This window comes from Podarcis vaucheri, assembly GCF_965113315.1.
Source record: "Podarcis vaucheri genome assembly, chromosome: 9".
In the NCBI taxonomy this organism is placed as follows: Eukaryota; Metazoa; Chordata; class Lepidosauria; order Squamata; family Lacertidae; genus Podarcis; species Podarcis vaucheri.
The window spans coordinates 59,619,531-59,645,253 of NC_138767.1; the positions used below are offsets into that span (position 1 = coordinate 59,619,531).

General features: G+C 45.1%; 1 protein-coding gene across 3 annotated transcripts in view; it reads right to left on the minus strand.

The window, feature by feature from the left end:
* The window catches only part of ATP8A1 (ATPase phospholipid transporting 8A1), an 83,089-nt gene extending 80,199 nt beyond the window's left edge, over nucleotides 1-2,890 (minus strand). For all 3 annotated transcript variants that reach the window (XM_082238069.1, XM_082238067.1, XM_082238068.1), the window contains exon 1: nucleotides 2,262-2,890. In XM_082238069.1, the coding sequence (XP_082094195.1) occupies nucleotides 2,262-2,310 (49 nt within the window). In that variant the 5' untranslated portion in view covers nucleotides 2,311-2,890. The remainder of the gene's footprint in view (nucleotides 1-2,261) is intronic.
* Nucleotides 2,891-25,723: the final 22,833 nt, after the last annotated feature.

Here is a 25,723-nt window from a genome sequence, read left to right on the forward strand (position 1 = left end):
GCTTCAGGATATTACAGGAAACTATGAAGGGTTTGAGCAGGCCAACCCCCCCCCCCGCCCCGTTGCTCAACTGCCACCAACATTTTGCAGCCCCTGAAGGTCAATGAGCACACCCAGTTCTCTTTGGATTCCCCCCCCCCTTTTTAAAAACAAAACAAAACACTAATGCATTTTTCCCTGCATTGCTTGGAAATCCCGGAATATGTAGAAATGTCATCTTTGTCTGTGGATTTCATGGACCATCAACAGTTGACTGTAAGGTTGCGTAATGACAGGGGTGCCAACTTGAATAAAATATTGGAGGGGCAGGTAAGTCCCACACCACATAATCAATCACATGACACAGCACACAGACATCATTTGAATGGTAATGCCCATTAATTTGGGGGTGAGTGGGCTGCCCCCTAAAACATTGATTGGGGGAGGGGGCAAAGGGACCTCAGTCCCTAGAGTTGGCTCCTAAGTGTATTGATGAGAATGATTTTATTATTTCTATCCCTGCCACAGTAGGAACATGAAATAGCAATTCTCTCCTCCCTCAGCCTGATGATCACAAAACATACAGCAAACAACAAAAGCTGTGGAATATCCACTGTCTATGCTTCCATTGTGTCAGGTATGCTGACTATTTTCTGGATTTTTTTTGGGGGGGGTGAGGGGAGGACAGTCAAACGACAGTCAGATGAACGCAAGCGAGATGCAGAGGAACAGACTCGGAGATGGGGAGGATGGTCCAGACTGTATACCTCGAACAAAGGAGAGTGCATGCTGCTAGCACAGTTGGAAATGGGGCAGCATCTCAGCTGGTAGAGTACAAGACTCTTAATCTCAGGGTCGTGGGTTCAAACCCCCCCCCCCAATTGCAGGAGGTTGGACTAGATGACCCTCAGGGCTCCCTTCCAACTCTACAATACTGTGATGCTATGGTTCTATGCGGAGTGGCTGTGTTGTTGTTGTTGTTGTTTAGTCGTTTAGTCGTGTCCGACTCTTCGTGACCCCCTGGACCAGAGCACACCAGGCACTCCTGTCTTCCGCTGCCTCCCGCAGTTTGGTCAAACTCATGCTGGTAGCTTTGAGAACACTGTCCAACCATCTCGTCCTCTGTCGTCCCCTTCTCCTTGTGCCCTCCATCTTTCCCAACATCAGGGTCTTTTCCAGAGAGTCTTCTCTTCTCATGAGGTGGCCAAAGTATTGGAGCCTCAGCTTCGGGATCTGTCCTTCCAGTGAGCACTCAGGGCTGATTTCCTTCAGAATGGATCGGTTTGCTCTTCTTGCAGTCCATGGGACTCTCAAGAGTCTCCTCCAGCACCATAATTCAAAAGCATCGATTCTTCGGCGATCAGCCTTCTTTATGGTCCAGCTCTCACTTCCATACATCACTACTGGGAAAACCATAGCTTTAACTATACGGACCTTTGTTGGCAAGGTGATGTGGCTGTAGTTCTAGAATTAAACTGGTTTGTGTGGGTGTGGGTTGGGGTGCTAGATAAAAAAGGCTCTTCTCTTTCCCTCTCATAGGAGCCAACTCCTAGGGGCCGGGGTCCCTTCAGCCCTTCCCGCAATAAAACATTTGATGGGGGTTGGGCCCCCTCAAAGTTGGTGGACACTGTCATTCAAATGGTGTGTGAGTGAGATTGATTATGTGGGGCGGAGCTTACCTTTGCCCCCACCCCCTATATTTTATTCAAGTTGGCACCCCTTGCTCCCTTTCTAAAACATTTCTTTCTACTGACAGGAATGGGGTGAAATATATGGGGGTAAAACCAGAAAGGAGCAGGTGAGGCAGTGTTGGGGGGGGGGTTACGTCTTTGGCTACCTGCTTGCTCGCCCAGGCGCCACCGTGAGGAGCGCTTCTGGGGAAGGCAGGGAAACACAGAGAGCGCCTTCCTCCGAAAACGGAAGAAAAGAGCAGCAAAAAGGGGGGCGTGGGACTAGGGGCTGCCTAGGAATCAGTGGCGTAGCGTGGGGGGTGCAGGGGGGCCGGGCGCACCGGGCGCAACATCTGGGGGTTAGGGTTAGGGGGCGCAAATTACTTGCCTTGCCCCGGGTGCTGACAACCCACGCTACGCCACTGCTAGGAATCCCTTCCCCATGAGCACGAAATGCTCCCTTATTGAATGTACTCGGGATGTTTGGGTCTGCAAAATGACAAGGTAGCAGCCAAGGGTCGGGGGGGGGGGGCCACGAGGACTCCCTCCCTCCCTACCGCTTCCCTTCCCTCCTCACACGCAGAAAAAAGCCGCCGGAGCAGCCCCACTCACCCTCCGCCCGGAACCGCAGCTCGGACACGGTTTTCTGCACGACGGGCATCGCGCCTCAGCCGTCCTCTCAGGGCGAGCCGACAACCCTGCCCGCCTGCCTGCCTCCGACTCGGGTCTTCCTCTTTCTTCTCCCTCACAAAAGCTCCCTCACGGTTCCCTCCTTTCGCCTTGCTCAAAAAAAAAAAAAAGAAGCGAGAGGGGGAAAAACAAAGCAAAACACCACCGTTTGGGGGGAATTAAAAAACGGGAGATATTGGGGGTAGGGGGGAGGAGATCTCCTGTGACACCAGAGCGACGCCTGCAGTCGCGAGAGCTCCACCAACATGCGCGGCGACACCCCTCTCGCGCCCGCCGCTCGGGCCAACTGACAGCGGGCGCGCGACGCTCACTCTCTCGCTGCTGCTGCTCCTCCCCCCCCCCAGTCGCCCTGGAACGTACCAACTGGCGTTCCGCGGGGGGTGTCGCTTGTTCATCCCCCCCCCGTCCTGACAACACCAGGCCCGCGTCAGGCGCCGCTTCATCCACGGATGAAGGCCTGCCTTCCATTCCCGGCAGATCGAAACGGGGTGGGGGCGGCTTGCCTCGTTCGCGCCTTTCGTGCCAGCCTCTCTCTGATCGACCCCCCAAAAACTGGGTAAGAATGGAACGAGCCGCGTCTTGAGGCGGACCTCTTCGCTTGACAATAGGAGGAGAGGAAAGGGGGGGTGGTTGTGGGTTTCAGTGCAGGAAGCATCTGTCCAATTTAGGATTCGAACCCACGACCCTGAGATTTAAGCGTCTCGTGCTCTGCCGACTGAGCACAGGTCCTGTCCACTTTTGAGACCATAACCATCTGTCATGGGTTTAGGCGGGGGGGGGGCGGGCATCTGCCCCCCCCCCAAGGAAATAAAAAGTAGAAATCGTAGAAGGATATTTGACCTATGTTAAATTTTTAAATCCGCATTAAAGCAATACTGTGCCTATGTCAGGGGAGAAAATAAAATATTGCAGGTAGTAAAGCCATCTCTGTGTGCCTCTCGTCAGTTTTAAGATAGAGTGAGAGATGAAGCAGACTTTTAAATGAGGCTATGTTGGGTGCTATTTACTATCAGCTCTTGGAAAGCTGAAACGTAAAAACACATAATAGCTGTTGTCCTTTCTATGCAAATATAGAAACCAGTCATTGCCCAGGAGTTTAGGAGAAACGCCCAGGTTTCTTTGGAGATTGACAAAATGAAAACAGAGAAACCAAGTAGCCCTTGAGGCAACACAGACAAGAGATTAAATTTAGGTGGAGTGCTTGGTAGAAATGTCAGTATAAACCACACTGGGTGGTTTACTTAGCAGTTTTATGGAATGTTCCATTAAAGTCTGATCTTCAGGTGATACAAGATAGTCTTCCTTCAGATCAGGATTCTGAAGCTGAATGCCTAAAATCAACACTTTCCAAATCACACGAAAATGGAAAAACAGCTGTGTTGGCCCAGGAGAGAAATTCAGCAAGCAAACAAAACAAAACGTTAAGACAATACCTTTATTTGGTCAGCCAAGATGTGGAAAAACTGCAAGCTTTTGAGTTATTCAGAGCTCTTAATCATGAGCAAACAAAGCAAATAAAAAACAAGGTAGGGGAAGAGATCACTCACAAACGTACACATGCACACAACTAGTGGTGAACATGGGAACTCAAAAGCTTGTACTCAGACCACAGTAACATAGCTGCTGCTGAAAATAATTTCTGTGTAGCTGGTACTTCACATAGCTTCAGCAATAGTTGATTTACTTCACATGTTACCAGAGCTTTTTTTTTCCCCTAGAAAAAGAGGTAAGTTGTTGAGCTTTGTTTAGGGGGAGCAGCCAGCCATAGCTGTTGAGTTTTGCTTTTTTTGGGCAAGGACTTCTCTTCTTTGCCGTGCTGCCTGCCTCCAACACGCAGCCCCAAATGGCACCTCAGCAGTTCAGAGGGGCAGGAACACACAAAAAAGGTGCTGGAACCCAGTTCCAATGAGTTCTGGCTGAAAAAAAGCCCTGCATGTTACTTTGGCATGGTTATGTATGTGGAAACATGCCTTGAAGGGCACTGAGGTAAAGAGTCAGACGCATGCAACTAGATCCTTGTTTGAGAGTTGCCACCATCATTTGCTTAAAGCATAGCTGTCAAGTATCCCTTATTTGGCGGGACAGTCCCTTATCCCAACGCTATGTCCCGCTGCTGTCCCTTATTGATGAGGCTTCATTTGACTGCTGGCTGGGCTTTCTGCCTTTGGCTCAGAGGGGCTCAGAAGTTGAACATACCTGTGCCCAGAAAATCCCTTATTTTGGCTGCTGATCCCTTATTTTCAAGTCTGCTGGTCCCTTATTTTCAAATCTGTAAGTTGACAGCTATGGCCTAAAGTAATATTTGAGGTTCTTCTTTAGACAGACAGAACATCTGAAGAATTTCAGAAGCAAAAGACTTTCTATACTGTTGAATTCCCCCCCCCCATTCTTTCCTGTTTCTCTCTGCCCCTCCCCGACTTTATTATTTAAAAGCACCTTGTGGTGAACTTACACTATTTTGTTCAATCAACCAATCCTTTATTAGACATAGCGAACCACACATTATAAAACAAACACCATATAAAGATTGTGGAAAATACGAATTTGGCATAACAATTTGCATAAATAATACAGTATAACACTACCACACCACCGACCAATCAAGAACCACTAAATCTCTCTATAACGGCCCAGTCTTTCCACATGGACAGCACTCAAAAATTTAGCCACTATTAAAGTAATTTGATCATTCCTGTCCGAGAGCAGGTCCTGAACCATTGGCGGCATAGAACCGAGCCTGTTAAGTTGTAAGGCCTCTAACAATTGTCTTCTGGCATAAATGCCAAAATCACATGAAAAGAAAATATGCTCCAATGTATCAGGTTCCTGCCTACCACATTTGCAGAGACGCTGTGCTTCTGGGAGAGCTAAATATCTTTCTATTAACCCTATTTTGTTGTTTCTGTTCGTTTTTCCTCTAGGACACATCACAGCCAACCTTAAACCCCTAATTCAAATGTCTGCTCTCTGAAACTGGTCCTGTATGCAGGTGCGCAACTGTAATAGCACCTCTAACTTCTGCCCATGGAGCCTGTTCAGAAGGAAAGCATCAAAAGCTGCTGGTAAAGGAAAATTAGTGGGGTTGCACACCCCTTGTTCTCCTTCCAACACAGCTACTCAACCAAAGTGACCAAAACTACATCTGCAGCCAAATTGAAATGGGTCTGGATAACCAGCTTAATCCAAGCATGCCTGAAGCTAAATGGCTGTCACCTCTTATTACATTAGCCAACTATTTTGAACACTTATGATTGGTAGCTTCGCATGCTACTCCGTTGAGTCCTCTGCATCTATTTGGTTCAGCACTTGCAGTTGGAACTAGTCTAGGGTAATTATTTATAGTTACCATACAGTATAACTGAGCAGATGCTGAATCACAGGCTCTTCTCAGAGAAACTATGTTTGTGTTATGTTCTGAAATTGGGTTGAATAAGCTTACACTAATCTTTGTGGTTTGACTAAGCTTGTGGTTGAATTAACTAATTTACCCACTACTTATCCCGCCTCTTATTAATGCATAAATCTGTAGTGATGGATCAAGTTTGTTTAACAAAGTTTCTAAGTTGGGGGGGGCAATGGGTGCTTATATATAAATACAGTGGTACCTTGGGTTAAGAACTTAATTCATTCTGGAGGTCCGTTCTTAACTTGAAACAGTTCTTAAGCTGAAGCACCACTTTAGCTAATGGGGCCTCCTGCTGCCGCTGCACAATTTCTGTTCTAATCCTGAAGCAAAGTTCTTAACCCGAGGTACTATTTCTGGGTTAGCGGAGTCTGTAACCTGAAGCGTATGTAACCTGAAGCATCTCTAACCCGAGGTACCACTGTACTTTATTGATCTTCCACACATTGTTTCTTGCTGATTGGACCACTGACATCTGTTTTCTAGTAGCTGCATACAACACCTGACTTTGTTTTTAATATTTGTTTTAAAAACTTATTTGGTCAATTATCCCCTCTCCCTCATGCCATGTATCATTTATGGAACTTAATGGGCAGCGTTCAACTGAGTTTTACTCAGAATAGACCCATTGGATGATATTCATCCAAGTTTTACTCAGAGTAAACCTATTGAAATGGGTTCAGAAACCTCCAACAAAACAAATGAGCAAAATTTAAATTACTTTTATGACCATTTTTAAGTCAACCTGGTTTGTGAGTTGATTTGTAATTTCGATTCTTTAACACAATGTTAAACTGAGTTTCTTAAAAAAAAAAGACACAACCATTTAAATCTCCCCCAACACATAGTGTTGACCACTAGTCATTGTGAGAGCTCGGCTAACAGAAGGCTTTTAAACAATTACTCTGAGCATTATGTTTATGGAAATAAGTCTTTCTTCAGCACTTTGTTTCATCCAGACTTTTCAACCACAGAGCTGTTAGATAACATCCAGATTGCCACACATAGACAAATCTACACCAGTGTGAAATCAAGCCCTCTTCCCCTACAAGATAAGAAAAAGAAGGAAGATCAAGCTATAGTTTCCTCTGGGGGAGAAACATCAGCAGCATTTTGCTTTCTGACTTATTTTGACACTAGCTCTGACAATTTGCACAATGGTTAACAGGGAAAGAAAAGCCGATTCACAATGTCAGAGGCGTAAAATAAAACATTTCTAATTTAAGCGTGGAGGGCTCTGGTAGGGTTTTTAAAAGAAATGCCGCTACAGAATTTTCATTCTGCAGGGGTTCTTGATTCTACAGTGTTTGGCGGTTATACCATTAAAACGCAAACGATTGCCTGCCAAACTGAAGTGGAATAAATAAAAACAAATATAACCGCTATTGTTCTGAGAAGGTCATCACACTCAGATGTGCCTTACAAAGGCTAACATTGTGACCTTCACAAATCAAACTTGAATGTCTTGCATTTTCTCTAAATGGAAGGAAATGTTTTTCTTAGCAGAATATGCTAAGCACACCATATGACAGAATCTCAGTGGCAGTACTAGATATGAGAGATATATCTTTGCATGTTCAGCGGTGAAGGGAAATAGTTATGCAAACTGACGTGACATTCTGTGCCAGGTGAAAGATTACGCACAGAGACTGGGGTGGTTTTGCAGACCTTGGGTTTGTTTCAAAAATAATCCCCAGTTATCACGAAAGGAGAAGTTGTGTGCTACACGATGTGAAATGTAGGTTTGCGGTTTAGAAAGGTAAGTGAATTCCACCCAGGCCTTGCGCCAGAAAACCTGCTAGTAGCAGCCTGCTGCCGGAAAATAATAGGTTATTCTCTGCATCATTAGGCTGCGGTATTCTCAGCTCGGCTGTGCTTCTGTGTCTAGCCACTCCACAGATGTTAGCATTGTGTGTGATTATTTGTTACAGTCCCTAGCAGGAAATAGGAAAAAGGTACCTGGGAGGTAAGGAGACTAAATCAATGTGACATATATTTGTTTTTCATGTAAGGGGAGAAGTGGGGCCGGTAACAAAATGTTGCCAAGTATCTTCACCTCCCTGCTGTAATGCTCCTATTTAAGAGTTCCTGCCAGATCGTTCTTAGAGGATGCTATAATCTAGAAGGAACTCAAGCTGGGCATCCCATTTCTTCTCTTTGTTTTCTGTTTCCTTTTTTAAAACCAAACAATACTCAATATTCTGTGGCTCCTGGACACGCTCAAACCTCACGGGGCTGCTGTTGTTTCCCCTACATTATGTATTCTCACATCATTATTTTTTTATATTTCTGCAAACCATGTTAATCAGCGGCTCCATCTGGACTCCATTTCTGCCGGCGCTCACCCCCGAAGATCACTATGAGAATGAGTGATACTACAGTGGTACCTCGGGTTAAGTACTTAATTTGTTCCGGAGGTCCGTTCTTAACCTGACACTGTACTTAAGCTGAAGCACCACTTTAGCTAATGGGGCCTCCCGCTGCTGCTACGCCACCAGAGCACGATTTCTGTTCTCATCCTGAAGCAAAGTTCTTCACCTGAGGTACTATTTCTGGGTTAGTGGAGTCTGTAACCTGAAGCGTATGGAACCTGAAGCGTATGAAACCCGAGGTACCACTGTATATCTGCTGCAGATATTCAAAATTTGGGGAATGTTGACATTCACATGTGAGTCCCAACACTCCCAAATTAATTTTGTGAAAAAGATGTATTTGTCCATTTTTCAGATATATGTGCACATGAATGTTGCATGTAGGTGACTGTCAACATTCACTGGTGTATCTCTTGACAATATTCATCACACATGAATATCAACACTCATCGATTTCCTGGCAACTAGGATGACTGCGATCTATTTATTTATTTACTTCACAAAACTGCAGCTTGCTTGGTTGTAATACCAGTAAAGAAAAGTTAAGAAAAGCTGTAGTTAAAATATTCAAAAAACAATTAAAATCTGCTTAAGATCCATGTCAACATTCTACATGTCTGGAGAGGCTTGCCTAAACAAAAATGTTTTAGCGTATGTTGTAAAGACTTTTTTGATGTCCAAAGTGTGGCTCGCCCTTTTAGCACCTATGCTTAGCACCCATGTAGTTATACGGTACATTTTGAGCTGGTTCAGATTTCTCAAAGAAATGCAAGCAATTATTGCTTCTTCTTCCCTTCTACTTTAATATTCAAGAGAGGCTCATAGATCTCAGCATGATTAAGATCTACAGGTCATACTTTGCTTATTAGAAGGGAGGTGAGGAGAACAATGATTGTAAAATGTTACCTGTCCGATCTGTGGAGGGCAGTGGCGGTGATGGACGTGCTTTGTGACGGGGATCAAACTAAACAGCCTTCTAGTTCAATCTAGCGCTCTGATTCCATCATCCAAAGACTACCTGGTGCATTCTCAGACTGTGTCTCTGAGCAGCAGCTGGGCCACACTCAGAGGAGAGCATTTGTCATGTCTAAATTTAAAACCCTGCCAGTGGCAGCTGTTTAGAGTAACCACTGAACTGGCAAATTTCCCACTTGAGCTAAGGTAAATCCTTTTCCTGCGGATAAGGTGGTTTGAACAATACAATGGTTTATTATTGCTACAAGAATGCAAAGGGTTAATTTGCTCGTATGCGTCCTCTAGTAAGCATGTGCTTTTGATCAGCATCTTGGTTTCTTCCAATAATTTAATCAGAGGAATACCATGAATCATGTATATGCCAAAATAAAATTTTATTTCCATGTTTAATGGCAAAACAGGAAATCTAATTTGGGAGTATATTGAATTTTTTTAAAAAAACAACAACCATGCATTCTAGAGTACCATGAGACCTTGTAATTTGTGTTCATATATATATTACATGTTTAAGCATAAACAATTCTATGAAATTCACATTTAAGCAACTTTCTCTAGTTTGCTTGTTTACACCAGGACCAAAGTCTTCTCTCGATGTAAAAACCGATATATTATGCACATTATGATCTGTTGGAAAATGGGACCTTTGCTTTAATCTGTTGTCATAGTTTCTTGCTTAAGGGGAAGTGTGAAGCAGAGATGTCAAACTAATTAAACAGAATAAACTAAATTGATTTCAACCTCAGACTGTTTTTGCAAGTTTATGTGGCTTTTGTGTGCTGCAGTAAGTATGTTATGCCACTTTCTTGGAGATAAGATGAGACCCCCTAGCTTGTGATTAACTGCTTTCTGATGACTCACGTTCAAAGACGGGAGGAATATAAATAAATCAGTGTTATACAAGCCGCTACATCGTCCCACCAACTTACTTTCAGAGGTGAAAGAACTGCTGTATCTTCAAAGATAAGTCACGGCCTTTCTGCTTTCCTTTCTGTGACATCTGACAACTCTAATAGATCTAACTGAGTAGATGCATAAGCCTGGTAGGCATCTACAGTAGCCTGGTAAAACAAAAAATAGTATTGTTTGATGGCATGACTGATGAGTAGATGCGTGCTCATCATTGATACACTAACATGTCACTTTCCAGCATTTGATGGTTCTTGCTTTTAAGGAAGAGGGAGAGATATGAACACAATCAGTTTCTCCCATCTGGTGCTCTGACAAAATGGCACACGCAAATATGATGAGCAGTTTTGGGTAGTGCAAAACCCAGGCTGGATCTAGACACATCAAGGAAGTTAAACGTGTTGCAAAACTTTGCATGAGAAATCGGGTAAGCAAAAAACGAAACTCCACGGCACCATCTGGTGTTGCAGTGTTAGAATGCATAATCAACGCATATAAAGCGTTTTTTCTTTGCCAATGTAGCTGAGTCCTCAGTCTTTTATCTGTTTAGAAAGGTTATAGGTTCTAGTGTCCCATTCCGTGGTGCTGGAACAGAGGACAAAATGTATACCTGACTCCCTTTCCACTTTACAGTGGTACCTCGGGTTACATACGCTTCAGGTTACATACGCTTAAGGTTACAGACTCCGCTAACCCAGAAATAGTGCTTCAGGTTAAGAAGTTTGCTTCAGGATGAGAACAGAAATCGTGCTCTGGCAGTGCAGCAGCAGCAGGAGGCCCCATTAGCTAAAGTGGTGCTTCAGGTTAAGAACAGTTTCAGGTTAAGTACGGACCTCCAGAATGAATTAAGTACTTAACCCGAGGTACTACTGTAGTTCATATATCTGTATTGCAGTGAAAGACACTGTCTGCCTAGCCAGTCACACAATTAATTCATTAGCTACATCATCACCTAATGATTTTCAATGATACCTTGCAACAATCAAATGCTTCATAATCAGTTTTGTAGAGTTCTGTTCTCCCTTACTTCATTTACAAAACATGTTCCTTCTAGCATTTCTTTCTTAGGCCTGGTTCATATTGGCCAGTAGCCAGTGCTATTTTCTTGCAAAAGAGGTGGCTGAGCTCACCACGAACGCCTCCCTTGTTCTCTTATAATGGCAATGGCACCCACCTGAGAGGTGCCAGAGCTACATCCTGGTGAGTTCTGGAACATCTTTTGGAAGGGAGGGCGCCACTACAACTAATCCAGAATGTGGCAGCTAGACTGGTGACTGGGAGTGGCCGCTGAGACCATATAACACCAGTCCTGAAAGACCTACATTGGCTCCCAGTATGTTTCTGAGCACAGTTCAAAGTGTTGGTGCTGACCTTTAAAGCCCTAAACGGCCTTGGGTCAGTATACCTGAAGGAGCATCTCCACTTCCATTGTTCAGCCTGGACACTGAGGTCCAGCGCCGAGGGCCTTCTGGCGGTTCCCTCACTGCGAGAAGTGAGGTTATAGGGAACCAGGCAGAGGGCCTTCTCAGTAGTGGCGCCTCCCCTGTGGAACACCCTCCCACCAGATGTCAAGGAAATAAACAACTACAGTGGTATCTCTGGATGTGAACAGGATCCGTTCCGGAGCCCCGTTCACATCCTGAGCAGAACGCAATGTGCGTCTGTGTGTGTGCTGGTTGTGATTTGCCGATTCTGTGCATGCGTGTAATGTCATTTTGAGTATGCGTGAGTGGCGAAACCCGGAACTTACCTATTCCGTTACTTCCGGGTCGCCATGGAACACAACCTGAAAATGTTCAATCTGAAGCATATTTAACCCGAGGTATGACTGTACCTGACTTTTAGAAGCCACCTGAAGGCAGTCCTGTTTAGGGAAGCTTTTAATGTTTGATGTTTTATCATGTTTTTAAAATTCTATTGGGAGGCACCCAGAGTGACTAGGGAAACCCAGTCAGATGGGCAGGGTAATAATAATAATAATAATAATTACCGAGAAGGCCCTCTGCCTAGTCCAATTCCATCAGTCACAACTGGCTGTAGTGACTGGGAGAGTTGTAGATTGGTGAAGGCTGGCTTAAACCAACTAGCCATGTCATTGGCTGCAGGTTTCTAGTCTGTGTTTTTATTCAGGGCTCTAGCATAGGAGCATAGCTGTCAACTTACAGATTTGAAAATAAGGGACCAGCAGCCTTGAAAATAAGGGATCAGCAGCCAAAATAAGGGATTCTGCTATTGTAAAGAGTTACACACATTGGTAGGATTGACAGATGCTGTCAATCCGGCATGAGGTGATTGCGGCGCGGCGGCGGCCGCTGAAGCTCCGCCCTTCTGCGTTCCTCCCCATCCCCTCCTCTTCCTCCTTCCTCAGGCCGCCTCCTCAGCTGCCACCACCGCTGCCGTCTCCAGGCTCCCGGGCGGCATGGGCGAGAGTCTCTCTCCCTCCCCCCCCCTTGGGCGGGAAGGGCCGATGGAACTCCTTGCGCCAAGACGACGGTGCCAGTGCATGCTCTCTCTTGCGGCGGAGGACCACGAGCCACTGCTTCCCTCCCGAGCTGGGTGAGCATGAAACCTGGGAAATGTAAGGGACATCATCAATAAGGGACAGCAGCGGGACACGGCGCTGGGATAAGGGACTGTCCCGCCAAATAAGGGACAGTTGACAGCTATGCATAGGAGCCAACTCTTAGGGGCTGAGGGGGTCTTTGCCCCCCCTAAAATATTTGAGGGGGTAGGTCCCCCCCAAAGTTGATGGGCATTGCCATTCAAATGGTGTGTGTGGGCCTCATCATGTGATTGATTATGCAGGGCGGGGCTTACCTAACCCCACCATATTTTATTCATGTTGGCGCCCCGGGCGCTAGAGTTTGTCACAAATCTAAAGAGATAAAATGCATTGTCCTAGTGAACAGAATGCCAGACTCATGGCAGCAGCTGCCGCTGCTATTCTTTGAGCAGAAAAGTGACTACGCTCTTTCAGAAGCAATTCATTGGCTGTTTCCCCTCTGACTTGTTTTCACCCTAGACAGATAGCAGTTCCACCAGTCATGCTTCAGCAGTAATGGATTTCTTCTTTTGGAAAGGGAGAAGACAGAGCCTCTGTGTCTTTGCAAGTAATCTTTGTGTTCTGGAAACATCATGGCTGCTCTTTATTCAGATAATACGGACGCCGCCCAGCGTTAGGCTGATGCCGTTTGTCAAATCTATCTGCAGAGTCAAGTGTCATTATCCTATATCTACAATGGCGTTGTTTTTGCTTAGGTGACTTTTTGAAAATTGAATTAAATACCTCCTGCAGAGGTCAGCATCATAGCCGCTATTGATCTCTTAGTGTCCTGTCCCCTACACTACCTCAATTAACATGCACTGAGAAATACTTTTATATAATACTCCGTTGATACAGCAATGGGTCTTTCCCATTTACATCTTGGTTCTCCCAGTCTTGTCTTTTCTTTCAAGGTCAACATTTCTCAGAAGACATTTTTGTTCTGAGAAAAATTCGGACCCCCCACCCTTTTTCCTCTCCTAGAAAAGGAAGGCAACTGCTGAATTTTCTCTGACTATTCTCCACCCATACCCTGGAACAAAATTAGTTCTGTGGCATTGCGGAGGATGTGAATGGTTGCCAGGCTGCCACACAGTAGCTTCTCTGTGGCAACCACAACAAAAAACCTGTGCTATTGTTATTGTTAATGCCAAGCCACACCCTCCTCCCCATGGAGAGATTTGCTGAAGTGGTCCCCCAATTCCTCTGTCCACAAATAGGGTGGACAATTTCAAGCGGCCATTGGCACAAAGCTCTACCTTTTCAACACTTCTTCTTTAGTGACAGCTTATTGTCATGACAGCTGTCTACCAGCTCCACCTGGTATGCAGGCTAAGACCCTACCTGCCCGCGGACTGTCTCACCAGAGTGGTGCATGCTCTAGTTATCTCCCGCTTGGACTACTGCAATGCACTCTACGTGGGGCTACCTTTGAAGGTGACCCGGAAACTGCAATTAATCCAGAATGTGGCAGCAAGACTGGTGACTGGGAGTGGCCGCCATGACCACATAACACCGGTCTTGAGAGATCTGCATTGGCTCCCAGTACGTTTCCGAGCACAATTCAAAGTGTTGGTGCTGACCTTTAAAGCCCTAAACGGCCTTGGCCCAGTATACCCCCATTGTTCAGCCCAGACACTGAGATCCAGCGCCGAGGGCCTTCCAGCAGTTCCCTCATTGCGAGAAGTGAGATTACAGGGAAGCAGGTAGAGGGCCTTCTCGGTAGTGGCACCTGCCCTGTGGAATGCCCTCCCACCAGATGTGAAGGAAATAAGCAGCTATCCTATCTTTAAAAGACATCTGAAGGCAGCCCTGTTTAGGGAAGTTTTTAATATTAACGCTGTATTGTTTTTAACACTTGATTGGGAGCCGCCCAGAGTGGCTGGGGAAACTCAGCCAGATGGGTGGAGTATAAATATATTATTATTATTATTATTATTATTATTATTATTATTATTATTATTACTGTTGAATTGTTTTGCATTAAGACAACGGGATTCCACTGACAAACCATTCATGAATGAGTTCTCTGTTATATAATGTCTCTTCTCTCCTGTTGCAGCTGGAATTATGGAGAGAGTTCTATTGGGAGAGGAGAATAATGTGTCGTTGTAATAGGAATCTGCCAGAGTACAAATGAGCAAAGGGAGAGAACAAAGATTTCAGTGATCTAGGGACAGATTCTTATCCCTGATCAGGCCTCCGCATACCGTTCTGCTCTTGTGCAGTGTGTTTCAAGATAACCATGCCTTCTCATTGCCTTTGCCGAGAATGTCGATGGCATGAGGAAACATATTTAAAGTATGCCAGATCTTAAAAACGAGTGTCTCAGAACTGGATGGAAACAGCAACATTTGGAGCGTTGCAAGTTGATGGTTGGAACGTGTTTGTGAATTTGTGATGTATTGTTCTATTGTTTTTTTGTTTGTAAGAGATGTATCGAGCTTCTTTTGTTTCATTTTATGAGCTGATTCAAAGTATTGGTGCTGACCTTTAAAGCCTTAAATGACCTCGGCCCTGTATACCTGAAGGAGCGTCTCCATCCCCATCATTCAGCCCAGACACTGAGGTCCAGTTTTGAGGGTCTTCTGGCAGTTCCCTCACTGTGAGAATCGAGGTTACAGGGAACCAGGCAGAGAGCCTTCTCGGTAGTGGCACCTGCTCTGTGGAATGCCCTCCCATCAGATGTCAAGGCAATAAACAACTATCCAACTTTTAGAAGACATCTGAAGGCAAGCCCTGTTTAGGGAAGTTTTTAATGTTTGAAGTTTTATTCTGCTTTTAATGTTCTGTTGAAAGCTGCCCAGAGTGGCTGGGAAAACCCAGCCAGATGGATGGGGTAGAAATAATTAAGTATTATTATTATTATTATTATTATTATTATTATTAACCAATAAAGATTACTTTTTTAAAAAAGGAAACAGAAACATTTGTGATCTGGAAAATATGAGTATGTGAGCTGTCACTATAATTCATGTCCATATATGCATGCCAGCACATCGTGGTATCTAGGCTTTAAAAAGTTTTCAGGATGCAAATTCAGAGCCTGCACATGCCATTTTGTTGCCCAAGCTGAAAGAAGGAGACACACCTCCTATTCCACTTACAAAAGCTGACTGGCCTCAGGACTGAATCTTCCTTCAGTGGTAGTGATGGGGACAAAGGATAAATCTTGGGGTTCACGCAACTCTGTCCCCTCAGGATCTAGTCACTGCTCTTTGCCCTCCAGTATCTACTGCCTAATGATACAACCACGCCTTGGATGCAATCCAAGATAAACTTACCTGGAAATAAGTCCAAATGAGAATGATCAGGGTTATTATGGCTAGGATCAGGCTGAACATCGCTGAATTATTGCATAAGTTCTAACGTGAGCTCAACGTGTTTGAAATCGTCTTTTAAATAAGCTTCATGCAGGGCAGACCAAATTTATATTGTACATACATAAAAGATGAAAGCACTTTTCTTCTGGGGTGACATATATAGCTTTTGCCAGTTATGAAAAAATATGTTTGAAAAGAAACGTTCCGTCAAATGCATTGAGTAAGGACCCTCCAAAGTGATTTATGGTGCCTATAAGTTATTGGTATCACCTGTCTAACCGAGTAGTTGCAATACGATTTGAAATGTAACGTAAATCTAACATTTTAGGGAGGGAGGAATAGAGCACTGTAGAGGGTATGAAAATAGACTTTGTTGTCCTGGGCTACATGTATGGACTGCTACATATTACAGTACAGTGGTACCTCAGGTTACATACGCTTCAGGTTACATACGCTTCAGGTTACAGACTCCGCTAACTCAGAAATATTACCTCGGGTTAAGAACTTTGCTTCAGAATGAGAACAGAAATCGTGCTCCGGCGGCACGGTGGCAGCAGGAGACCCCATTAGCTAAAGTGGTGCTTTAGGTTAAGAACACTTTCAGGTTAAGTACGGACCACCGGAATGAATTAAGTACTTAACCTGAGGTACTACTGTACATGCAAAACATGTACTACAGAGGGGGTACACTCTGTGTTATCCGGGAAGTGGCTGTCTCACTGGAATGCTTGTGATTAATCCTAAAAAAATGTTATGATTTTAAACATCTCGAAACCTCCCTGACAATCAGAAGCTTGGTTAACACTTGGAAAATGCTGGCATTTATTTATTACACATTCATAAAATACATCAAGGCAGTTTCCAAGGTACAAAGTACATAATAATAATAATCCATAAACGCATAATTAAAAACTTGAATATGAAGACGTTTTAGAGATCTATTTGAAGCATATCAGGAATAGGCACACACAAATTTGTTGCTGTCTGCCTCTTGTCCCTATGCATGTTGTCTACTCAAAAGTAAGTCCTGTTGTTTTCAGTGGTGTTTACTCCCAGGTAAGTGGGTACAGGATTGCAGCCGTAATTTTACAAACTAGGTTATGTGAGAAACATCCCCTGCTTTGACACAATTACACAAATAAGCTTTAGAGACAAAAACTGCCGTCCTAAAAATCTCAGACTGGTTGCATATGCGGTGTTTTCAACTGCAGGCAAGTCTGGTGTGCCTAGACAGATGAAAACTTACTCATTCTTCTGCAGTGTGTGCCTCCACGGGCTTGGAAATGACACCAATCTTGTAAAATGGCTTGTGCAGACTATTTTCTGTCTGGCCGATTCATCTACACACTATACCTCCTCATTTCTTTAGCGGGAGTGATTTCCCCGGTCTTGGAAATTATTGGCGCTGTGCTACGTGCCAGAATCCACTAATACAAAAATCCCTCTGAGTCATAGGCTAATAACGTTACAAAGACTGCAACAGATGCTGCAGAGATATATCTGTGGAACATTTCAAAGGCTTACGATGGACACCTTTGCAGGGTTCCCTTCTGCTCCAATTCACAACAACAACAACAACCTAAATCTGCACAGAGGAGCAGAGAAACAGTGGGCGGCTTGCTGAGAAATCCATGGGGGGGGGCACGGAAATCTTAATAACCAGTGCATTTTGACATTACAGCAATTAACAGTGCAACCCTATATGCATCTATTGAAATGTAAACCTCATTAAGCTCAGTGGGACTTACTCCCAGGTATATGAATAGAGAGTTGCAGCTTAAGCAAATTTCTGAAGTCCCTACCACCCATTAGGCAAAGGTAAAGGGACCCCTGACCATTAGGTCCACTTGTGACCGACTCTGGAGTTGCGGTGCTCATCTCCGGGCTTCCGGGTCATGTGGCCAGCATGACTAAGCCGCTTCTGGCGAACCAGAGCAGTGCACGGAAACGCCGTTTGCATTCCCGCCGGAGCAGTTTCTATTTAGCTACTTGCACTTTGACGTGCTTTCGAACTGCTAGGTTGGCAGAAGCAGGGACCGAGCAACGGGAGCTCACCCCGTCGTGGGGATTCGAACCGCCAACCTTCTGATCGACAAGTCCTAGGCTCTGTGGTTTAACCCACAGCGCCACCCGCGTCCCTAACCTTAGCTTAAGATGGCATAAATGTGTTTTCCCCTCTCCATTTTATCCTCACAGCAACCTGTGAGGTAGCTTAGGCTAAGAGGTCCACAATCCTTTGAGAGTAATATGTCCTAGGCTCTGTGATTTAACCCACAGCGCCACCCGCCTCCCGCGTCCACCCGTTACCTGGGAGCAAATCTCACTGATTTCAGTGAGACTTCCTTCTGAGCAAACATTGTGCATGCACACGAAAGCTCATACCAACTTAGTTGGTCTCTAAGGTGCTACTGGAAGGATTTTTTTTATTTTGTTTTGACTACGGCAGACCAACACGGCTACCTACCTGTGACATAAAGGCAATTACTGTAATCTGCATAGTGTGTAGCATATAGCTGGTGCTAAAAAGTTGAGGTTTTTTTAAAAAAAGAATTGCAATCATGTATGATGCTTTACAAAGGGACGTGGGTGGTGCTGTGGGTTAAACCACAGAGCCTAGGACTTGTGGATCAGAAGGTCAGCGGTTCGAATCCCCGCCACGGGGTGAGCTCCCATTGCTCGGTCCCTGCTCCTGCCAACCTAGCAGTTCGAAAGCATGTCAAAGTGCAAGTAGATAAATAGGTACCGCTCTGGCGGGAAGGTAAACGGCGTTTCTGTGCGCTGCTCTGGTTCGCCAGAAGCGGCTTAGTCATGCTGGCCACATGACCCGAAAGCTGTACGCCGGCTCCCTTGGCCAATAAAGCGAGATGAGCGCCACAACCCCAGAGTCGGCCACGACTGGACCTAATGGTCAGGGGTCCCTTTACCTTTACCTTACTATGATACTTTACAGAGTTAAAGATGAAAGGTTCCTACCCCCAAGGGGCTTCAGTCTATAAATTGACACAGAAGAATGGAAGGAAAGTGAAGAGAGGAAGCATGCAAAATCAGCACCCCACCTGCACTATATGTTTAAAGTAGAATCATAGAACTGAAGAGTTGGAAGGCACTAAAAGGACCATCTATTCTAATTCCCTGCAATGCGGGAATCTGTTGCCCAAACTGGGACTCGAACCCACAACCTGAGCTTAATAATCTCATGCTGTACCAGCTGAGCTACTACCTTGACAAGTAGTATCATGCCACTGTTTTCACCTGGTTGGAATAAGAATAAGAATAAGAATAAGAATAAGAATAAGAATAATAAAATTTTATTTATATCCCGCTGTCAGGGCTGCCTCAGGTCTCAGCTCACAAAAGACCAACGCCAAGCGCTTCTTATATACAAGGATGTTTATTGCAGTTCATTATTGGTTCCACAACCGAGGCGTGCAGCCCCGTGTCTCTTTCCCCTAGACATTTGAAGTCCCCTCTGAATCGGTCCCTCCCCTACACCAGTTTAATAAGCTAACGCTGCTCCACCTTTTTCTCTCTTTCCTTTTCCGCAGGGTCTTTCTGCCCGCTGGGGTTCCCCCCCTCCTGCTTTCTCCTGAAGCGGAGTCTCCAGACTGCTCCTGCCCCCTCCTGCGGGCTTTGGGTCCTGGCCCCTCCTCCTCCGGGCTCCCTGTTCTCCCGCGCGCCTCCTCATTTGAACTTGGCGCGCGCGCCCAACTTCTGACCTTCCTTTTGACAGTTATGCTACTCTGCTCACTGCCTTCCTCCCCTTCCGGGAGAACGGCTTGCTCTGATCCCTCCCCTTTCTCTGTCGCCGGAGCTGCTCCCTCTGACACACTGGAACCTCCCCCTCCCTCGCTGCGCTCTGGTGGGGAGGCTGGCCCTGATTCCCAGCTGCCGCTTTGGGGTCCCCTGCTGGCCCCCCGCTCCTGACACTTTCCACCCGGGGCTCCCCTTGCCCTTACCACAGGCGCCCCTTTCTGGGAATCCTCTGATTCGCTGGAGAGACTCATGGAATCCCCTGCGTCATTGCTATCCTCTTCCTCACTGTCCTGGGATTCCTCTCCATCGCTCTCCATTTCCTGCCTTCCCTGTGCCTCTGTCCCTGTACCCCTGACACCCGCCCTCCCCAGCTGAAGCCAGGCTCAGAGCGGCTAACAACCATAAAAGTAACACAGCGTTCTAAAATCAATTCATTCTAAAATCAATTCAAAATCAAATTAAAGGCAACCATTGGGCTAGAACACGTCCTTGAGCTCCGATAATGCTCCTTGCTCATCTGGATGGAGGTGGGGGCAGTGCTGGATTTATGTACAATGGTACCTCGGGTTACATACGCTTCAGGTTACAGACTCCACTAACCCAGAAATATTACCTCGGTTTAAGAACTTTGTTTCAGGATGAGAACAGAAATCGTGTTCTAGCGGCGTGGTGGCAGTGGGAGGCCCCATTAACTAAAGTGGTGCTTCAAGTTAAGAACAGTTTCAGGTTAAGAACGGAACTCCGGAACGAATTAAGTACTTAACCCGAGGTACCACTGTATAGGCTAAGTAGGCTGAAGCCTACGGCCTCTCAAACTAGGGGGCCTCGCCAGCCCTCCCACTCCCCATCGGGCAGTCTCCCCTCTCCCAAAATTGTAAACCCAAGACTTTATGTGAGGGCAGGGCAACTCATGGCTTCTGTAATTCCAGGATGTCCTGGTCAGATTCAGACAGTTGACAGGTATCCATCAAGCTTGACTAGTGATCTACCAAGCTGAATAAAGTCCACAAGCCTTGGATCGTAGCCTGTCAGGTGCATGGCAGTCCTCCAGTCCTAGGCAAGTGTTAAGTTGTGGGTGAATATATCAGACGACACAGCGATTCTTCAAACAGCTCTTGCTTATTCACAGGCCAGAACAGAACTGAACTGAAGGGTTCAGCCAGCCTGCTTATATAGAGCTCCACTACAACGCAACAGTAACAACTTTCTGTAACTATTCAATCACTGAACGTCACTTTCAATTCCTTATTTGCATATGTGGACCTGAGTGAAAACTATCTACAGTATTCCCCTGCTGGCCCAGGGTGAGAACTTCAGTACATAACAGCAAGCAAGGTTAATCAAGGTGCTGGTTGCTCCCATTTATAGCCAGTGGAACTGCGTGTCACTTGCTGAGTTGTGCAGGGATGATTCAAAATATATGGTAAATGCATGTTACATTTACAGTATGTGAAAGGGGAAAAAAGAGGAGCACATCTGCTGCTAGTAGTTTCATCAAGTTTACATCATGTGTTTTTAAACTAAACTTTTTAGAACAACACTATAGTGCTGCCAAACATACCCAGAGCCACTGTTTTTATACACTGTTGCTTCCCTTTCCCTTATAATACGTCAGAAATAAACCTTCCTTTTTGCACAAGTAAAGAGCTTAATGAAAAGCGACAGTTATAGCAATGATTATGTGCTATCGTGAATATTTCTTACAATGCCACTAGCACTGCTACGCAGGCAGCGCTCTGTCTGTACCCACGTAAGGTTTGAAATACATTTTACAGGATGTTTATAACCCAAAGGGCACAGTGATCTGGAACTAAATGGAACACTTTAGAACACACACTCTGTGCAGAGTGGATTTTAATGGAAGATCTTGATTTGCATTTAGTGAAAAGGGAATAATCAAAGAGCGTATCATCTCTATGGGATGCGGATCAGAGGAAAAGGAGCTTGAATAAATGCCTTTTGATGGGTACAAGTTCTATAAGACAGGGAAACAAGACCTCTCTTTTTATAAAAAAAGTTATAAACCCTCCCCCCAAAAGAGATTACCAGCCTTCAACCAGCCTTACTGAACTCAGTTGGGCTTTCTTCAAGGTGAGTAGATTGCAGATACAGTGGTACCTCGGGTTAAGTACTTAATTCGTTCCGGAGGTTCGTACTTAACCTGAAACTGTTCTTTAGCTAATGGGGCCTCCTGCTGCTGCTGCGCCACCGGAGCACAATTTCTGTTCTCATCCTGAAGCAAAGTTCTTAACCCGAGGTACTATTTCTGGGTTAGCGGAGTCTGTAACCTGAAGCATATGTAACCTGAAGTGTATGTAACCTGAGGTACCACTGTACAGAAGAGTGTTGTTACCCTCATTCCTACTTATGGGCATCTGATTAGTCACCAGGAGAACAGAATGCTGGACTAGATGGGTTTTTGGTCTGATCAAGCTGGTTTCTTTGTAAGTTCTTAGTGCATGCCAAGAAAAGGCCAATATCTATTGTGATAATGACTTGGTGGAAGTTATTCTCATACCATTTGTCCTGCTTCACAGAGCTGTTGGGCAAAAATGGCAAGGCACTTTGAACACCCTTAAGTGCAACAGAAACGCCTGCAAACAATAATACACTCCAGAAATCTTGCATTATCACAAGGCTTATTACAGACTGTATGCTTGCAACGAAATGTTTGACAGCACTTCTGCAAATGTCATTTTCCATTTACAGTTTTTGTATCCCATAAAAAGGATTCTAAGATCATTCCAAAGGCGCATCCTTATACTTCTACACCACAATCCTATAAATGCATACAGGCAGCCCCCTGTTTTGAGGAAATGCATGTGTCTGTGAAATCACATATAATTGAAACCCAGTGAAAAAGCCTGCAAGCACCCCTACTTCTGACTTTTCGGTGACATTTTATGGTGTTTCTTGGTCATTGGTTTCCTGGGTTCGGTGGAATGCGTGCGTATACATTGTTGTGCACATATCAAACGTGTGTAAATGGTGAAAACTTGCTGCCTGTATTCTGAAATAAGGGCCAGGGACTAACTTTGAAGTAAATGCTTTTAGGGTTATAGCCTGAGATAATTACAGAATCGTTGTACTTCTGTTTTCTTTTCCACTTGGTAAATTACCATTAGTCTTACATGCATATTGCTTTACACTAAGCATTTGCAAAGTCAAACCATTACTCACCACCTACTGATCAAACATTATGAGCTCAAAAATAATTTTCAAACCAAAGCAGTGACTCAGTAGTCAGCATACAATCTCACTCTCATTTTCCTCTCCCACACGGTGTGAAAGCAATGGAAACATTTGTTTTCCATGAACTACTACTAACTTCACCTGATTGGCCACACAAAACGAAGCACTGGGTAGATTTGCCTAATTTGTCCCTTCTTAAGTTCACGATTGTTTATGTGCATGTTTCTAACGTAACTCCATTCAACTGGTGAGAATTCAGTTGGGCAGAATATTCGGGGCACAATTCTACATTTCTTCTACTTTATTTATTTCTTATATTTCTATACCACCCTTATATTTCTATACTGCCCTTTCTCCCAAAGGAGCCCAGTGAAGAAGAAGAGAAGAAGAGTTTGGATTTGATATCCCGCTTTATCACTACCCAAAGGAGTCTCAAAGCGACTAACATTCTCCTTTCCCTTCCCCTCCCACAACAAACACTCTGTGCGGTGAGTGGGGCTGAGAGACTTCAGAGAAGTGTGACTAGCCCAAGGTCACCCAGCAGCTGCATGTGGAGGAGCGGAGATGCGAACCTGGTTCCCCAGATTACAAGAATACTGCTCTTAACCACTACACCACACTGGCTCTCAATAAGTGAAGAAATAATAAAAATATCTTACAAGCAATTCCAATACAGACACAGACTTGACCCTCACACTAATTTTCAAATGGGCCATGAAGGACTGTAAAGGAGCAAGTACAGTGGTACCTCGGGTTACAGATGCTTCAGGTTACAGACGCTTCAGGTTACAGACTCCACTAACCCAGAAATAGTACCTCGGGTTAAGAACTTTGCTTCAGGATGAGAACAGAAATCGAGTGGCGGTGGCGCGGCAGCAGCAGGAGGCCCCATTAGCTAAAGTGGTACCTCAGGTTAAGAACAGTTTCAGGTTAAGAACAGACCTCCGGAACAAATTAAGTTCTTAAACTGAGGTATCACTGTACATAGCTTGGGGGCGCTCCTGGATCCACTTCTGTCACTTGAAGCCCAGGTGGCCTTGGTGGCACAGAATGCCTTCTATCAGCTTCAGCAGGTGGCCCAGCTGTGCCACATCTGGGCAGGGATAGCCTGACTTCTGTAGCCTACGTTCTGGTAACCTCAAGGGTGGATTGCTGCCTTGTGTTATACGTGGGGCTGTCTCTGAAGATGGTTCGGAAACTTCAGCTGGTGCAAAATGCAATGGCCAGATTGCTCACCAGAACAAGGCAGTTTGAGCACGTAACACCACTCCTGTCACAACTGCACTGGCTGCTAATTAGTTTCTGGGCCCAATTCAAAGTTCTGGTGTTGATCTGTAAAGCCTTACATGGCTCTGAACCTCAATACCTTAAGGATCGCCTCTCCCAGTTCTTTTTTGGCGATCACTCGTAGCCGAGTAAGATTGTCTTCCATAAACACAGTTTTAAAAGTGAGTCTGTAAGTGACTGTGGAGGCCAATTCTGGATCCACACGTCCTTCCACAATGGGGACATAGGTTTCCAGGCGGGAGTTGATCACAGTGAGGCTTTGCCAAACGTGCCTTCCTCTTAGCATGTTTCTCCATTTTGTCCTGAGTTCGAGCGTCTTCAAAATCCACGACACCTTTGGTAAAGGCTGTTCTCCAACTGGAGCGCTCGCAAGCCAGTGTTTCCCAGTTGTCGGTGTTTATACTACCTTTTTAAAGATTTGCCTTGAGAGAGTCATTGAACCTTTTTTGTTGACCACCAGCATTATGCTCACCATTTTAAAGTTCAGAATAGAGTCATGTTGTGCGGGTGCCTGATTATCGTTTCCCAAAGCAACTACTCTACCCCTCTCCCAGTATAAACTGACCCAGACTCTGTTCTTATCATCTGAGACCTTTCTCTGAGATGCTCAGAGGGTGGCAACAAGAGAACAGGCCTTTTCTGCGGTGGCTCCCTGATTGTGGAATGTCCTCCCCAGAGAGGCTCGCCTGGCGCCATTATGTCTTGATATTGCATTTTCTAGCACAACTAGATTGTGATGAAGAGGAGATGATCCCGCTGAAGCCGGCCTAGTTTGTTGTGTGAAAAAATGAACAGTGTCAGATGAGAAAAGGTGCCTTTCTTGATACAGTATATAGGGAGAAGGACCTAGAGCAAGGAAAAAGTTGACATGAAAGGACAGATTTTAGGAGGAGCCTTCTGAGCTTCTCATTAAAAAATACGGTCAGTTGATTAACCAAATAGCTGCCTCACATGGAACGGCCTGGGGCAATATGTTAACCTGACTATTCTTGAGCACATCTTCCTGCAGATTCTATCTGTGGTTGCTGCATTGTTTGTTTATGGGTCAACCATAGGATTTATGGCTGCGTTGCCTCTGGTTGCCCTGGAAACATGCTGTCATCAATGGAGACTTATGAAAAGGCCCATGACCCAAATAGAGAGAGCTGTGCAAATACCACAGGAACTATGGAATTAACACAGAGGTGTTAGGAGATGATTTGTTTCATCTGGACGTTGATTTCTGCTACTATCTGAAAGCACCCAGGGAGCGATAGCAATGGGTGTTAGTTGTGCTATGAAAACTTCATGCTAGGCATGAATTTTCACCATTTTAAACTTGTTTCAACCTATTAAGACTTTCCTCTCCACGCCCCCCTACATACAACTGATAGAATGAGCATAAGAGAAGCTCATTGTAAGGTATGGCGAAGTGCAATTTGTCTCCCCAAATTCTCTACTTTATTTGCAGGCGTCAAAATGGTGGGTGGGTGTGTTGCCAGCTATTTCTAAGGAGGGAACAAATGTCTCCAGCAGTATTTTGCTCATTGTATTTTGAATTAAGCTGATTGGTTAGTTCACATTGGTCCAAAATTCATAGATGGATTCACCAGACATTCTCCATGCAAGAACCAAATGTCTACAACTGTTCA